General features: G+C 56.5%; 1 protein-coding gene across 4 annotated transcripts; it reads right to left on the bottom strand.

Annotated features, from left to right (window-relative positions):
* Positions 1-3,552: 3,552 nt before the first annotated feature.
* Positions 3,553-16,722, bottom strand: ARRB1 (arrestin beta 1). Of its 4 annotated transcripts, XM_040055992.2 has the most exons (16): positions 16,482-16,722; positions 11,333-11,363; positions 10,674-10,734; positions 10,231-10,275; positions 9,676-9,872; positions 9,030-9,089; positions 8,842-8,909; positions 8,269-8,404; positions 8,105-8,189; positions 7,939-8,011; positions 7,464-7,601; positions 7,187-7,270; positions 6,966-6,989; positions 6,038-6,108; positions 5,599-5,650; positions 3,553-4,966 (listed from the first exon to the last, which is right to left on the bottom strand). In XM_040055992.2, exons 1-16 carry the CDS (start codon positions 16,499-16,501, stop codon positions 4,855-4,857), a joined length of 1,257 nt encoding a protein of 418 aa, XP_039911926.1. In that variant the 5' UTR covers positions 16,502-16,722; the 3' UTR covers positions 3,553-4,854. The 4 variants fall into 4 exon arrangements, with proteins under 4 accessions (XP_039911926.1, XP_039911927.1, XP_039911928.1 ...); XM_040055993.2 differs by lacking the exon at positions 6,966-6,989; XM_040055994.2 differs by lacking the exon at positions 7,464-7,601 and having other exon boundaries at positions 4,508-4,966; positions 16,482-16,647.
* Between the last annotated feature and the right edge of the window lie 445 nt (positions 16,723-17,167).

Raw genomic sequence — 17,167 nt, forward strand, 5'->3', positions numbered from 1 at the left:
CTTGTTCTCTTGTGTATCAGCCTTCAGATGAGAGCTGTGCCTGTGGTTCTGACTGTGGTTGCTGGCAGAGAATGTACTGCTGTTGTTTGATCATAGGCTTGTGTCGTGTCTGCAGAAAGGGAGAGGAACAAAAAGAGAGAGACTTGACAAGGGCCTGGAGTGACAGGACAAGGAATGGCTTCATGCTGCCAGAGGGCAAGGTTAGATGGGATATTGAGAAGAAATTCTTCCCAGTGAGGGTGGGGAGGCCCTGGCACAGGTTGCTCAGAAAAGCTGCTGCTGCCTCATCCCTTGATGTGTCCAAGGCCAGGCTGGATGGATCTTTCAGCAGCCTGGTCTAGTGGAATGTGTCCTTGCCCATGGCAGAGAGTTGGAACTGGATGAGCTTTGAGGTCCCTTCCAAGCCAAACCATTCTCTAGTTTCATGGAAAAAATCCAGGAGTTTGAGGAAGCAGGCTCTTCTGTGGGATATTTACCCACTTATTCCAGGCCCAGAGCACCAAGAGGAAGCTACACCCCCTGAGGAGTGTTGACATTTATCACGTGCATGTGTGTTACAATTGTGGCCTCCGCTCAGGAAGTTTCAGTGTGACCACTTGTGTTCCTGCTTGCAGCCTGCAAAAGGAACAGGAACAACCTTTCCAGACCCAGCCTACTTCAAACTCTGCCCCTCCCCCTCTAGATCCTGAGAGCACTTGGTCTGAGACAAGGCATTGGTGTCCTTTGGCTCTTTTCCCACCAACTGCACGTTTAGATTTGAAGTCACTGATGTGATTTCCTGGGCTGAGGAAGCAGGCAATGACTCCTGCAACATCCACCCTGTTACCAAGGTGTTAATTGGGAAGTAACAACCTGCCTGCAAAAGGCTCCCTTCTGCTCTGGGTGTCGGCTGAGGTGAGGAGGGGTTGAAGACAGGAGAGGGTGCGGTGAAGGCTGTACTTCAAGAGCACCTGGGGAAACATTTCACTGGGAATGTGCTCTACTGATTCTGTACCATGGCAACAGTTGTCTGCCTGGCGGCTGGGCCTGGAACCTGCTTCATTCTTCTCCCAGGACAAGCCATGTGGGCACTTCCACTCATCCCAAAACTCCGCCTGGCAGCGTGTAAAGCAGGGGCACCATATCCTGCCCAGGGCTGGGATGTTGATGTTTTGTCACTTACTAAAGGCATCGATCTGTGTCACCACCATCAGCAAAGGGAAAAGCCTGTTTGAGTCCTAGAGGAGCTGAGCTCTCCTGCAGGAGTGCCTGAGCATCCTTTCCACTGCCAAGGGTCCACAGCAAAACCAATTCAGCTGAGCCAAAGCTGAATTGGGGGAAATGGGTTCTGACCAAGAGTCTGGGAGCATTTCTGCCCCAGTGCGGGCAGCAGGGAGGGCTTCTGACTGTCTAGTCTCTCCATCGGCTCTTGCGTCACTTCCTTCCGGCTGTGGTAGAGCTGAGCGTGCTCTTCCCCTGCACCAAGACCCGCAGGTTTCCTCCGTTTAGGAGGAGGCCTTCCTGCCCCATGACTGGGACCCGCAGCAGCTCCAGGAAGGGCAGCATGTAGTACACAGACATGAAGGGTTCCCAGAGAGGGATCTTGGACTTCACTGGGTTTTCCTCAAGCACTCCTGGGAGCAGGCGATTTGACAGAGGTGCAGAGTCGGATTGTGCGGCTCCTCCTTCCAGGGGGAAACACCCACAGAGGCAGGGGAGAGAGAGAACCCCCTCCTTGGAGGAGGTGGGCTCCGAGGCGGAGAGACCACTGGAGCCTTCCCAGTACCGCAGCTACATCTTCCTAATTGCCTCCTTTGCCAGGACACGTGGAGGAGCTGACCCCCTCCAACATCACAGTGATGCAAAGTGCAATGAGGACAGGGAACCAAATTTGCTTGGCTTTCAAAATGGGGCTTAAGCAATAGCTCAGTTTGTAGCCACCTAAACTTCCCTTATTTTTTTTCCTAAAATAACTTAAGCCTTCTTGTCCAGCTTGAAGCAGATTTAACAGGGGACTGGAGACGTCAAAAATATTAAGTACTCACAGATGCTGTGGGAAGGGATTATGCACACAGGAAGGATCTGGAGAGTTGCGCTGGGCAATAGGGACATTGCTCCCAGGAACGCACCACATGGAGCCTCTGGTAATGCCCGTGTGGGATCAGAGTCTGGCTGTGTGCCTGTGGAGACTTGGGCTTTGCTGGAGCCAGATTTGTCTTTGCCAGGGAAGGTTGAGACAGCCTCTGGCACAAATGCTGACACCCATGAAGTGAACCATCTTAAGGACAGTCTCTCCCTCCCCATAGCATCAGCATGGCAAGGGGAGCTCAAGCTGCTTGGGACATAAATGTGACCAACCTCTGCTCACCCTGAGACCACAGAAAGGTCCTCCAGAAGGCATGTCTTCACTGAGGCCCTTCACACAGTTTTAACCCCTGGACAAAGTAACACAGCTTGGGGACATAGAATCATGGAATCACTCACGTCAGAAAAGCTCTTTAAGACCACAGAGTCAAATCTTTACCTACACACAGCCAAGCCCACCACTAAAGTGTGTATGTCCTCAACTGCCACATCTACACATCTGTTAAATCCCTTCAGGGATGGGGATTTAACCATCTGCCACCACTGCCCTAGGCAGCCTGTCCCAAGGCTGAACAGTCCTTTCAGGGAAGGAATTTTCCTTAATATCCAATCTAAACCTCCTCTGGCACAACTTGAGGCAGGGTTTCTCTTTCCTTGACTATGAGGGGACAAGTCACAGCCCTTCTGTGAAGGACTGTCTCTGAATTCAGGCCCATAAAAATGGAGGTGTTACTTGGCTCATTCCCCAGTCCTGGCTCCTGCTGTTCTCAAAGGGGATGAGAAGCTCCCTGCAGCATTGACAGATGTTTGGATGTGGCTCTTGGTGGCATGGTTTAATGGCCTTGGCAGGGCTGGGGGAACCACTGGACTCTATGATCTTAGAGGGTTTTTTCATGATTCTGTGATCCTTAAAACAATCAGCTCTGAGCAGTTCCTCAGCGGGACACAGACTGGACATGGCTTGTTTAACAAGCAGTTCGTTAGTGCATGTGCTCATCAAGTACTGCATGGCCATGCATTTCATTTCCAAAATAATGCCCAGTCTCTGCTGCAAGATACAGAATCCTTCATCTTCTCCTTGGGTCCTCTCTGCATGTCTGTGCACACCAGGGAGGCTGTCATCAGTGGAGGGATGGGGTGGCCTGAGTAGGGTAGGTAACTGCTGCTCCCTGCTCTTTGCGCAGGAGGGAAAAAATTCCCCTGTGACGGTGGTGAGGCCCTGGCACAGGTTGCCCAGAGAAGCTGCCCTATCCCTAGAAGTGTTCAAGGCCAGGTTTGGTGCATATTTAAGCAACCAAAGGTGCCCTGCACATCACAGGAGGATGGAACTGGATAAGCTTCAAGGTCCCTCACAACTCAAACCATTCTATGGTTCTGTGACTTGCTGCCTGTGCCAGTTCCCCCATCCTTAGCCAAGAGAAGTGTCCAGGCATTGGGACTATATTTTACTGGTTTTTCTTTTTTTGTTGGTTTTTTTTGGGTTTTTTTTTCTGAGTTTAATAAACTAGAATAATTTATTTGACAGAACACAGAAACATCACAGACAGGGTGGAGAAACCAAAGCAGCAGGTATCAATGATCAGTACAAAGGAACCACTTTACAAAAAGTACCACGCTGCCCATCAGCTTTACCCAAAAATTAGGGGGGAAGGGAGGTGGGCTCAGCTCAGCTCAGGATGGAGCTGTCCCCACAAAATGCTCTCAGATGACAACGCTGACTGCAAAAGCACAATAAATAGTGGGAATGGCCTCTCAGTGGGTGGTGGGAGACCACAGACCCTTGGAGGGGGGAGGGGATCCAAGCACCACCAGTCCAGGAGGGACAAGCATCTGTTCAAATACTGATTAGGGTGGTAAACATTCTGCTTCTCCCCTACCCCCAAATAGGTGCTAGATCCCATGCAGGCAGAGCAAAACATCAACCAGGAGGGCATTGCAACTCGGCAGAACAAAAGTATCCCTGGCAACATCCCGCTGGGGTCAAGGCTATTCGGCCACAACGCTGCCATGACTGTGAAGAGGCATTTGAGGCCTCTCCCAGAGCAGGCAGTGCGTGGCAGATGGCACAGACCCACAGGGCCCCTCTGCTGCATTAACTTGGCCCCAGCAGCTTCCAGCTCTGAGCTGGTTTCCTCCAGGGAAATTATACTGGTGGGAAAATGGATGCATCTGGGAGGATCCTTGGGGTTGGCCACTTTTGAGGGGACTTGGGAGAAGAGAAGGGCGGGTGCTGCCCATCCCTTTAGTTTGGGGCAGCTAGGGCAGGGGCCAAAGTCAAAGTTAGCCTTGTGCATCCCAGGGAGGGAACACATGCAGCAGGGCCGGACAGAGGGGGATTGGCCATGGGTGAAAGGAGGGGACACCGAGGTGCATAGGTGCCTTTTCCCATGAGAAGGCTGCCTAAAACCCACCCCCCTCCCCCCCCATTCTGCTGCAACCCCCCTCCCCATAGCAAAATGGTGTTGACACTGGGCTTGTGTAAAACTCATAAAAGAGGCAGCTCATAGGCAAGGGCTCTGGTAAGTGGCAGGAGGCTGGACAGGGACAGAGTTATAGTGAGCCCCACTGCCACCAGCACCCCCCTGGCCGTGCCCTGCACGGGAAACAGCAGTTCTGGCAGCTGGATGAAGAGACAACACGGCACAGCTGGACAGTTATAGGTCCTGTGGCCATCGGGTGATTTGTAGGCTCCCAGTACAGGTAGAAAACAAAATTAATTAATTATAGAAAAGAGAAGCAGCCTAATGTAGGGGTGTCCCTGGGGCAGGGTGGCGAGCCGGGGGAGCTCGCTTATCTGTCATTGAGCTGTGGGGAATTTGTCCGCTCCTCCTCATCCTCCTTGTCATCCTTCATGCCTTTCAGTCGCTGGCGGGCGAAGTCTTCGAACACAATGTCATCATCACTAGTGGGGACACAAGGGAGAGGGTTTAGGTGGGGTGCAAGGTGAAACACCCTGTGCCACGCAAAGCTGTCCCAGCCTGCCCACTGAGCTCAACCTGCACCGCCACGATTTTACAGCAGCTCAGGGGGCCCCAAAACCCCCCATCCCTAGCAAACAGCCTCGGTTTTCAAAGCCTTTTTAATACTTATCCAATGCACCCAAAAAAAGAGCCCCCAAGCTCTCCAGCAGGTGCAGCTTTACCAGGACCATTGGCATTTGCCCCACTCTGGGGGAACCGCAGACTGGCAGGGAGTAGCGGGGTGGGTAAAGTATCCTGAAACCTCCCAAACATATCACCAGCCCGGGGAACACTGGCGACAACCTCCCACACCCCCAACACGATCCCAGCGGCCTCTTACTGCAGTTTCTCCTGATTTTTGGAAAGCCATGCAGGGAAGGGTGAAGGAGGAGAGAAGAGAGAGGGGAACAGCACGCGTCATGCATTACAGGTGACATGCGTGGGGTTAATCACATGTGCCAATCCCATGGCACAGCAGGTGTTAGAGGACTGGGGGGGTGCTATGCAACCGCCATGTTTCACATTCCTACACGAAACGTGGGAATTGGGGGAGGGGAGTATTTTAGTCTCTTACTTTGTATCGAGCTCTATCAGATTTGTATCTATGGGCGCTTCATTCTCTGGAACTGAACAAAGGGATGACACAGGATTAGTCACAGGGTTGTGACTGCCGTCCCACTGAGGGGGTGACACCTTCCCCAGGATTGTCTGCCCCTCCTACCAGGGTGGGTAGACCCCCCCCTGCAGTCATCACTCCCATCCCACTGGGGTGGCTGAGATTCCCCTAGGGTCATCACCACTGTTCCAGTGTGTGGATGCAACCCCCCTGGAGTTTGGCTGCACTGGAGTGATGGAAGCACCCCCATGATTTTAACGCTGAGGCCCTGTGAACAGGGTCAAAAAGAGCCAGGAATCTCCCTCCACACAGCCTCACTGGTCCCCTTTGCCCCCACCCACCCCCAGGGATGTGACAGGTGACAGGGATGCCCTGTCACCCATGGACGGACACTCACTGTCCCGGTGTACTGGTTCCTCCCTGGGTTTGGGATGCATCAGCGTGAAGGGCAGCTCCACTGCAACGTCACTGCAAGAGACACCAGGGTAAAGCACAGGCCTGTCTGCACTTTACATGCAGAGTGAGGCAGATTTGCAGAGGGGGAGCAGAACAGTACCCCCCATTACAGCTGCTGTAGAGACCACAAAGCTGGGCAAATCCCTGTGTTATCCTCCATGGAGCTGCTCAGCAGCTCTCATGCCTCTTGGTTGAGCTTGGACCCCAGGGTGGGGATCAGCACAGGCCCCCTGGGAAGGAGAGGGGCATCAGGAGGGAGAGCAGCATGGCAAAAATCTGTCTTTAACAGCTACGGATGGGATCCAAATCCCTTGGGCTTAGGATGCAGCTAGCAGTGCCATGGGAATGGGAGGAGGTGCACCAAGTTTTCCCAGTGCTCAGTGGGCATGGTGATGTCAAAGTGTGACAGACTGAGCACAGCTCAGAGCTGCCCCAGGGGCAGGTAAGACAGAGCTCAGACAAAGTGTCCCAAAAGAGGATGAGTAGTCCTGTGGTCCCTGTAGGACCTTGTGGGAGGGAAGTGATGTGAGGATGAAGACCTGGGAAGCCCCAGAGACTTGCCTCCTCACATCCAGAGATGCTCAGCCCTATGAAGCCACCTCTATGCCCTGCTCACTCTCCCCAGCAGCACCCACAGGCCACTCACTCCGGTACAAGTAGGAGATGTAGGATTCAAACCCTGCCAGCATTCCCAGACTCAGCACCCCAGCCCCACCTCTGCCAGGCTTTTTGCTCTAGGTGAGACAGCATCCCCAACACAGTGGAATCCCAAGGACAGGCATGGGATCAGGTAGCACCCTAAGGGGCTGGGGGGTACATTGGGTGGCTGCAGTGAGGATTGGGGGGCTCTGGGGGGAGTGGGGTGTTACCTGGAGGCGAGGTCTCCCAGCAGGCTGGCATGAGTCAAAGGATACAACACATTAGTCACTGTCCCCTCCCAAGGACACACAACCCCCACACACCTTTTGTCCCGCCCGTGCTGCTTAGTCTCAGGGGAGCTTTAAGGATGATGGGGCCCCACCTGCAGCACAGACCAAGTCCCAAGGTTAGAGAGGAGGTGCAGCACGGTGGGTGGGTGCCCAATACTCACCCTCCTCGCGACACCACCAGCTTCACCTTCACCTTGTAGGAGACAATGATGCCCAGGATCTCCTTGTTGGCTCCATCTCTTAACCTGGAGGAAGGGGCAGGTGGGCATCAGTGAGGGAACGGCCATGGGGACCAGCCCCCTGTCCTCTTGAAGGTCCCCCATGGGATCTCTTCTGCCTCAAGCATCGCCCCTGGAGCAGGGACTGGATGCCCACCAGGGCCAGGTCCTGCTCCCATGCTGCAGGGGAGACAGGAGCCCTGGGGGTAGAGGGGCTCACAGCGTGCTGGAGGCCAGGTTGGTGTCCTCGTGCTTGAGCTTCCCATCCAGCGCCAGCCCCCGCTTCTCCCGGTTGTTGGCAAGGAAGGGGGTCAGTGTGTAGACTTTGCAGAATGTCGAGCTCGGGGCCACCATGTCACTGGAGATGATTGCCACCATCAGCCAGAGCCCCAGCCACCCACAGCTCCCACAGGCCACCCCAGACACCTCCATCTTAGCCTGGTGAACTTCTCCACATATTCCCATCCCTGCCCCAGCCTAATGAACATCTCCTTCCTGAAGGATGCAGAGGGTGACATCCCCAGGATGCCACCAGAAAAAAGGTCTCCATCTCCCTGTTCCTCCCACCGGTCCCTGCTTGCGAAGTGCAACATCCCAGTGGGGCTGCATTGGGGCAAGAAACCTCCAAGGTTCCTCCACGACCTCCCTGAGGTCTCCAGTGCTCCCCATGATGTCCCCAAGGAGCCAGTACTCACTCAGCGTCCTCCACAGCCACTGGACACTTGTACTGAGCAGTGTTGAAGAGGCAGATGTCGGCATACTGGCGCACTGAGGTGAGACACAGCGATGGGGGATCAGGGTAGGCCCCCACGGGGATGGGGACAGGAACACCTGTGGGGTGGGGGACGCAGCCCTACTCACCTGAGATCTTGATTTTCTTCACGGTCTTGTTGGTATTGTTGGTGACGTGCACGTTGACACTGATGGGCTCCCCGTGGTAGTAGATCTGTAGGGGAGCACAGCAGAGAGGATGGTGAGACCCCCAGGACCACCCCACCGGTGTACACTCCCCAGCCCTTGCCCACCTCCTTGTCCAGGGATGCCTCAAGGTGCAGTGGCTTGTCTGACATGAGGAACTGTCGGGTGGTCTCTGCCATGGGCTGGGGGCCGGGTCTCTCTGGTGCATACTGGACCTTACGGATCACCAGGCGCACTGAGTTCCTGGGTGAAGACAGTGAGAGGAGAACTCAGGCTGCCCACAGCCTACCCTCTTTCTTGGTCCATTCTGGGTCAAATCCCTCTTTTCTTTTGGTCTGCTGTGTCAGAAAGGCCATGGAAGGTCTTGTCTAGATGCCCACCAGAGCTACAAGGTAAAAGCCCCATGGCCGGGCCAGGTTGCCCACAGCAAGTGTTGGAGTCCTTGCATAGTAGTGGATATCCCAGCCCCAAGATGTTCTCTGACCCATCCCTACCCTGGAGATCCATCCCAGCCCCATCCTGGAAACACCCCCATCCAAGCCCCATCCTGGAAGACAATTCTATCCCATCCTGAAAAACATCTCACCCAAGGTGGGTAACAAACTGCGGTTCCCCTTTCCTGCTGCCAGCACCAGGAGGACGCCGCTCCCATCCAGGCTGGATGGATCCTCTCTGCTTACCTCTTGTGGATCTTCTCCTCCAGGTTCTCGGCACAGAAAGCTTTGACCTCGTAGTCCACCCCACAGGCCTGAAAACCAGGAAGGGGGGAGAAGGAGGCAGGGAAACCCCTTTGCACTCCCTAAGGAGGTCACCCCAACAGTGGCCACTCACCACAGCCTGGTGGTATGGGAACATGGGGGGACCTTACCTTCCCTGTGTCCTCTGGGCCTGGCTGCAGCGTGACTGAGCAAGGCAAGTTGGGGGGGATCTGGAAGGGAAAGGGGGGTGAGGAGCTTTTTTGGGGGCTACCAGTACTTCCCTTCCCTATCCACAATAGAAAAGGAAATCCAGGAAGAATTTCCTCATTTTACTATTGCATTTCCCAAATCCCAAAGTGTTACAAAAATACATTATTTTAGAGGGTTTTAATTAATCGGGGATTTTGAGAAATCAGGGTGTCTGGGCAATTTTTGAAGCCATAGGATTGAGCACCGTAAAATGTCACAGAGCTCCAGAGCGGGTGGCCACCATTGCCAAGGCTGTGCTGGGGAAATTGGGAGGAGCAGGTGCATGAAGCAGGGGGTATACCCACACCCAATTCCCTGCCAGAGCTGTCCAATGCTGGCATGGATCCCCGGTGTCCCCCAGTGCTGGCATGGACTGGCAGTTTCCCTACTGGTGGCTGCTTTCTGCTCATGAGTTTGAAGATCCACCACCAAAAGCTGCGTCTTGATCACAGATGGCAGGATCTCCACCCCCAACCACAACCCCACAGGGCTAGATGGGACCCTGATGTTCCTGTCACTGGGTTCACTATCCCTTCAAGCACCCCAGAGCGCCCACTGTCACCCTACCTCAAAGGTGAAGGGGTAGGCGTGCTCGCCCAGCTTCTTGATGAGCCGCTCCTGCAGCCGCGTCAGGGGCTTTTTGTCCTCCGGAACCGGGGGGAAAGCCTGGGAGTTGGCCACAAACAGGTCCTTGCGGAAGGTCAGCCCCAGAACATCCAGGTCCTCACGGCCATAGCGGAAGGCACAGGTCAATGTCACGAAGACTGGAGAGGGTGACAAGGGGAGATTGGTAGCAAGGTGTGGGTCAGGAGGGGCGTGGGGGCGCTAAGGCAAAGTGGCATCCTGGTTCATGCCGGTCCCAGCACTGGGAAGTAGAGGTGGCTTGAGGACATGCCATGTTGAGAATATGAGGATTCAGCAGCCAGCTGTGCCTTGGGATGCCCACAACAGCACCCCCATTCTCCAGGGGACAAGGAACCTGACACGGGGACAGGGGCCTGGAAAAATGTCACCAAAGGGCCCAGAGATACCAATGCCTATACAGAACTGCACGGGGATGCTGGCATCACCCTGTGGCAGTGCCACTTCTGTGGCCCCAGGGATCCCAGGGGTAGACATTACCTTTTCTCTCCTTCAGGTATTCAGGATCCACCAGCACCACTCCATCTGCAAGGGAACAGCCGGCTCAGAAATGCATCATGGGGACAAGGGGGACACGCTGGCAGGGCCAGTGAATGCAATGCCAGGATTAGGGGACACAATGGCACGGTCAGAAGACATGCCACATGCTGGTAGTGTTAGAGGGGAATGTACAGGCAGGGTTTGGGGGACACCAGCACAGAGTCATCACCTCCAAGCTGCCAGCTATGGCTTGAGGGGAACACACTGCCAGCAGGGACAGTCTGCACCTACCACACCCAGGGTATATACAGAGCCACAGCAGGACATGAATATTATCACAAATCAGCTATTTTCTGCTCCCCAAAATCCTTCCTCCCTGACAGCCCAGCCCACCCTGGCATGCGTCTCCCTGCAACTAAGATCCTCTTCCTGCCACCACATACCTACGGGGTCCACCACGTCGATGTGGTCCACAAAATCCCTCTTCCCAAGGTAGACAGTGAGCTGCAGGGAGGAACAGGGTGTCAGAGGTGCACAGAGAAGACCCCTCAGGGTCCCCTATGTTGTCACCACCCACCGGGGTCCATATTCCTCATCATCCCCAGCTGTCATCCTGTGGTACCCAAAGGCCAATCCTACCCCATTCCAGTCAAAACCTGGAACCTTTCCACGTGTCCCAGAAGCTGGAGGCACTTTGCATCTCAGGATCCTTGGGTGGCACCCCAGGGGTTTGTACACCACTCTCAGGCAGGGATGAGCCTCCCCAGTATCACCCTCTCACCTTTCTCATGATGAGGAAACTGAGGCACAGAGCAGGCAGCTGGCAGGCAGATTTTCAGCATCAGCTCCTGCTGCCAGACCCAAAACCCCCACAAGCAGGGTCACCTGCAACCCAGCACTCCAAAACCTCTCTGCTTGACCCCCAGCCTTGGGAAAGCCCCTCCCAGCCCCACTGTGCCTCAGTTTCCCTTCCTGCTGCCCCGGCAGGATGCTGAGGCAGGCAGCAGCGTGCAGGGTGGAATCTGGGATTCAGGAACATGCCCACCCCCCACTCCCAGCCATGTTTGTGACCCCATGTCTTCCGCCACCATGTCCCCCTTACCTTCCCGTTAGGACTGGCTTTCTTAAACACCCTGCAAAACAGCAAAGGAGGGGTGGGTGAGTGCTGGAGCAGGGGGTACCCTCCACTCCTGAACTCCCCACTCTGCCCCTGGCTCCCTGCCCATGAAGCTGTCCAGCTCTCCCCTTCAGAGAGGGTCCCTGGGGGAAGAAGCATACACTGGCACAGTCCCGTGAGATGCCAGATGCATCCAACCCTCAGGACTCACTGCCAGGACCCAGCTTAGGATAATGGAGGCATGAGGATCCCAGCCCGCCCCCCTTTGCTTGAGGATGGTGCCCAGAGACCACAGTGAAGAGCAGCAGCACCCCAGCACCCACCTGGCCCTGGGGACCAGAGTGTGGGACCATGGGGTCAAGGCACACAGGATGGGAGCATCCCATGGGATGAATCTACCTCACCATTACCTCACATGGATGCATCCCAAAGCCACTGGAGAAGCAAGAAAAGTCTGGGTGCTCCTGTCTCCAGGGCTTTTTATTTCCATTCCAAACCATGAAACTAGTCCCCAGACACCTCTCTCAGTTCCCAAAATCCTTCTGGAACACCCCACGGAGACATGGGAAAAAAGATGTGCATCCAACATGCCACTGCTGGGAAATGCCGGAGCATTCCCAGCTTGCCTGCTGCAGGCAGGGAGCAGGCAGAGGCAGGTAGGGTGCCTGGCACTGCCAGATTTTTCGGAGTCTGCCCTGGCACAAACTCACCCATAATAGGTTCTCCTCAGATAATCCCTCCTCATCTTTAAATTCCATTAAAACAATCTGGGAAGATTAGCGGTGGTTTTAGGCTGGAAAAAAACAATTTCCCAGGGCAGCTGCTTAGCTCTGCCAAAATGTGCCAGGCTGCTACTGGATGACGGACCCTCAGCCACACACGGAGTAACGCTCAGCCACCCTGGTGCCTGCAGCTGCTCACAGCAGGCCAAGGGGCAGGCACGGAAGGCAGCAGCTGGTGGGTGCTAGCTTGGGGGTGACTACCACCCCAGCAACGGGGTAGGCTGAATGTGTGGGCACACCCCTCACTCCCATATCCCTGAAATCCTCTGTCCTCACCTCCCTGTGTCCCTGCATCTCCATATCCCTGCATATGTATGTCCCTGCACTCCTGCATGCCCACATCTCCACACCCCGCTCTCCTGAGAGCCATGAGGATCAGCACAGCCTGGCCAAGCTCTGCCCAGGAAGCAGGATCTAGTCTATAAGGGAGTGTGGGGGCTGGGGGCCCTAATTCCCTTGTCCCCAGACAAGCCACAGGAACCCTCTGCCAGACACATAAAATATTGGGGACATCCTTCTGGCTGTCCCAAGCCACTGGGAATGTCAGGAACATCCTGCCGGCTCTTCCTGGACGGCTTTTCCCTGTGGGGGATGGGAGATTGACTTTTCTCAGCTGAAATGGGAAAGCACTTCCACAGTAGGATATTTGTCATGAGGGTTTGCTGGTGAAGGTGTGATCCTGTCCTGGTGCAAGGAAAGATGGAATTAAGGGGAATGCTGCTCCAATTAAATCACCTGGGGAGATAAAGGCTCCAACTTGCCATGGAAGGGCATCAGCACCCCACAGGTTTGAAAGCCATGGGGGGATCAGTCTCTAGAGTCAGGGATGGAGGGGCAATGAATGCATCCTCCTGAGAGCCCAGAGCGACTAACAATAGGATTTTCATGGGTAGTTAATGAGGCATTACTTCAAAGCAGGAGCGTCCCCTAACAGCCTGTCACCCCCTTTTCACCCCACACTCCACAGACCAGCTCCTAAGGGAAACCCCAAAGAGCATCCAGCATGCTGGATCATAACCTGAAGTGTGCTGGGAAACCTCAGAAAAGGAGCCAAGGCTGGAGGCTCAGTGGGTGCCACTGCCAGACCCCTGGGACACAGGGGATGCTCCCACCCAGCCCTTGAGACACTAACAGAGCCACCAATGAACGCAGTGCAAGTAAGATCGATGGCAGGCACTGCGGGAAGCCATTCCTCACCACTCTGCCTGGCACACAATCGTGCTGGCCCCACACCGGAACAGGAGCCCCACAGAACCCGAGACCTGCCCAGCCACACACTGCAGGTGCAGAAGCCCCAGGTTATGGGCGCAGAAGCTCCAGAGAATTCAAGACCCACACAGCTCCACACTGTGCATGCAGGAGCCCAGGCTGGCTCCACACTCTGGGTACGTGAGTGTGCAGTGCCCTCATCCTGTGGGTGCAGCAGCCCTGCCTGGCCCCACACCATGGGTGCAGGAACTCACACCTCCCCTGAAGCACCAGTCGGAGAAGGGAAGGGACACATGGGGACACGGTGCCTGTTGCTGCCAGCGGGGTGACCCTCACCAACCACCGGATCTAGAGGGGAAAAAAGGAGGAAGTGTGAAGCTTTCCCTCCCCCTCCAGCCCTTCCTGGTGTCGAAACACTGGAGACACGAGGCAGGAAGTGGCCTCCACCGCTGCCCATCAGGGGCTCGGGGCCTCACACCATGCGTGGGCTGGTGGTCCCAGTGCCCCCTGAGCCTGTCATGCTGCCACACGGCCAGATCCCATCTCTCCTGCCCTCTCCCTGACACGGATCCTATCCCTTAACGGGATTGTCAGGCACCCAGTCAGGGTTAGTGATGGCTTTATTAGGTGGCCAGTAATTGAGTGGGGTCTGTTGGATCTTGGTCGGGAAGATTTATGAGGATTTGATTCCCCTGGGCATCAGAACAGGATCTAATGGCAACACCATTGATTGCCTTTGAACCCAGGGCGGAGAATTCCGGGGTTTTGCCAGCTCTCACACTAACAAGGTTGGCTGGCAGATCTAATTAGCTAAAGCCACATTAGAAGGGACCTCCGGGGATAACGGAACCACCAGCAACCACATCATACGCACCGGCACAACCCTGTGGTGGCAGCCAGAAGCTCAGCGCCAGCTGTGCCAGGATGAGCCTGGAGAACCATGCCAGCCAATCCAAAAGCAAGAGCATCCCACAGGCCCAATGCTGCATTTTGCATCCCTGCTGCACCCATCCACCTATCCCCTGCCACACTCAGCAGCAGCATTCCCCAGCTGTGTCAGAGCTCCACCAACTTCCTTGGCAAGGAAACGCCTCAGCTGTGTGATCCAGGATGTGTGTGGATCCTGCTGTTATTACCAGTTTGCTCTCCAAACAACATCCAGAAAGCAGGAGTCTCCCACCCTGGGCCACCTTCTAGGGCTCCTTCTCTTCTCAGAGGAGATCCCTGTCCTGCTCCCAGATCCTAAGGCTTCATCCAGGGGGATGAATGTGATGGTAGAGGGACTGAGCAGCAGGTCTGGTGGCAGGCAAAGGGCACCCCCCTGGCAGAAAGATGTTTTGGTGGAATGCTACAGAGGGGTTGGATGGGACTATGGGGCCAGATGAAAGGTGCAAGGGGTGCTTAATGCCAGCCAAAGTGGGCTCTGGTGTACCAGAACAACTGCAGCACTTCCCACCTGCCAGGAAACCACCCTCAAGCCACAGGCTAGGAATCCCAGCAGCCAGGAATTCCAGTAGCTGGCCATGCTGTGTGGGGTTGCAGCTGCCCTGGCTGGGTGCTGAGCGGGAAGAGCAGGGAAAGGCGATCAATGATACCAACAACCACCAATTCAGTTGTTTCCTCCAGCTCTCTTCCCACTGCAGGGCTTGGTGACTCCCAAGAAAAGTGGGGTGCCACAGCAGAAATTACTAGAAATGGGCTTTTAGGGAATCAGACCGTAAATCAGTTCCTACAGCCGAACCTCCTGATCAAACCCAGTGGATTTGGGTTTGGAGATCCAAACTGGAGGGGAAGAGGGATTTGTCAGCCTAATTCTTCCTGCCCTCCCTCCCACTCCCCCGGCTCCCTCTGTACACGCTGCGTAGGCAGAGAGAAGATCAGCTCATGCCTCTCCTGCCGGCACGCCTGCTGATGGGAATGCCACTCACCAAGCTCCCCATGGCACCTGAAAAACCCTGGAGGCCAAACCAGCTGCATCCTGGGGTTTGCACCCAGACACTGGGGGCAGCCCAGCGGATGCTCCAGCACCCTGAACTGTGGGGCTGTCTGCCTGCTCCAGGAGAGCAACGTGAACTCTCAATAATTCAGGATACTGAGCAGGGAGGAAGAGGATGCTGTCAGCCACGGCTGAGGCACCAATACCCAGCAGGCTGGCAGAAGCAACAGCCGCTTCCCAAAATGCTGGATGAGTTCAACAGGAACCCACAACTTCCATCCTGCCATCCCAAAACACTGCAATGTTTCTGGAAGGTTCTGCCCTCATCCTTCTCTCTTGTCATGGCCATTTTGGGGGGGGGGGGGGGTGAGGCAGAGGCTACATGGAAGCCCCCTGATCCTGATGCCAAGGGGACACGGGGATGAGTAAAGGGAAGGCAATGGTGTTGAGGGGTGCACAGGAGCACCCTGAAATTTCTGGTCCTCCATGATTAATGGCCAAGGGGACAGAAAGGGATTGGGGTGAAGACTGGGAATGTCAACTCCTTGACCACTCTGCCAGAGCCAGGCAGTGAGCAGATGTCACTGGAGATCCCCCAGGGTTCCCTGCAAGGGCTGGCAGGGGTCATCAGGCTCTCCCTCAAATCCCAACAGTCCCCTGCAGACTGTGCAGTGCAGTGGGTCCTGCCATGGCCTGCACCTGGAGACCTGGGGAGCACAGGGGGGGTCCCCAGCCCCTGTGCACAGCGGGCCCCAAAAGACAGCATCCCCATGGCAGCATTCCCATGGGATGAAGGCGTCGCATGCCCTCGTGTCCCCACGCTCCAGGGCTGGCACGTGCTCCCTGACACCCCCAGCTGTGCCGCATGCTGGGAGTGACATCAGGGCCTGGGTCCCCTGGCGTCACTGGGACGACAACAGCCTCCCCCTATCCCAAATCCATCCAGGTTCCAAATCTGATGAGGAGGGAGCAGTGACGTCTCCGGTAAGTCCAAGGACCCAAGGCGGGACCGCCCAAACATCCCCCTATCACTCCCAATCTCTGGGTCCTCACTACCCCTCGGGGGGCACCATATCCCGGCAGCGGGGCCTCCCCGGGGGACCCCCGGCTCCAGCGCAGGGCACGGGCAGCGCCTGTCCCACCCCTCCCCCGCCGTGCCCAGGCATGCTCCCCCGGGATGCTCCGCTCTGTCCCGGTCCTCACTCACCGGGTGCCTTTGTCTCCCATGGCCCCGCCGATCCTGCGGGCTCAGCCGGGAAGCGCCGGCTGGGCTTGGAAAATTACTGGCTGGATGGTGGAGGGAGCGGCTGCGGGGCGGGCGCGGGGCCCGGTGCGGCCCTGCTCGGGCCCGCTCGGAACCGCTCGAAACGCTCGAGCAGGCTCGGAAACGCTCGGAACCGCTCGGCTCGGCCCGGGCGGACGCCACGCCGCCCGGTTCGGGGCCGCTCGGAACCGTTCGGGCAGATTCGGAACTGCTCGGAGGCGCTCGGAGCCGCTCGGACGCGCTCGGAAGCGCTCGGCAGGACTCGGCCCGTCCCGGTTCCGGTGCGGACGCTGCCGCCGCCGCCGCCGCCGCCGCCTCCGCCCGCCCCTGAGCAGCGCGGTCCCGGGGGCGGCGGCGCGCGCGGGCCGCGCGGGCCGGGAGAAGACACGGGGAGAGGGATACGGGGAGGGGGGCACGGGGCTGACACGAGGCTGGGGGGAAGGCGGTGAGGGGTGGGAGAGCGTCGGGCAGTGCGCGCGCGGACACACACACAGACACACAGACACACGGCGGCGGGAGTGCGCGCGCGGCTCGGGGCGCCCCCCAGCGGCTGCACGTGGACATAGAGGGGCGGGGGGAACCCCTTGTGTGACCGCGCGGAGACACGTGTGTGACCGTAGAGAGACACG

The sequence above is a fragment of the Hirundo rustica genome, chromosome 2 (assembly GCF_015227805.2).
Source record: "Hirundo rustica isolate bHirRus1 chromosome 2, bHirRus1.pri.v3, whole genome shotgun sequence".
NCBI lineage: Eukaryota > Metazoa > Chordata > Aves > Passeriformes > Hirundinidae > Hirundo > Hirundo rustica.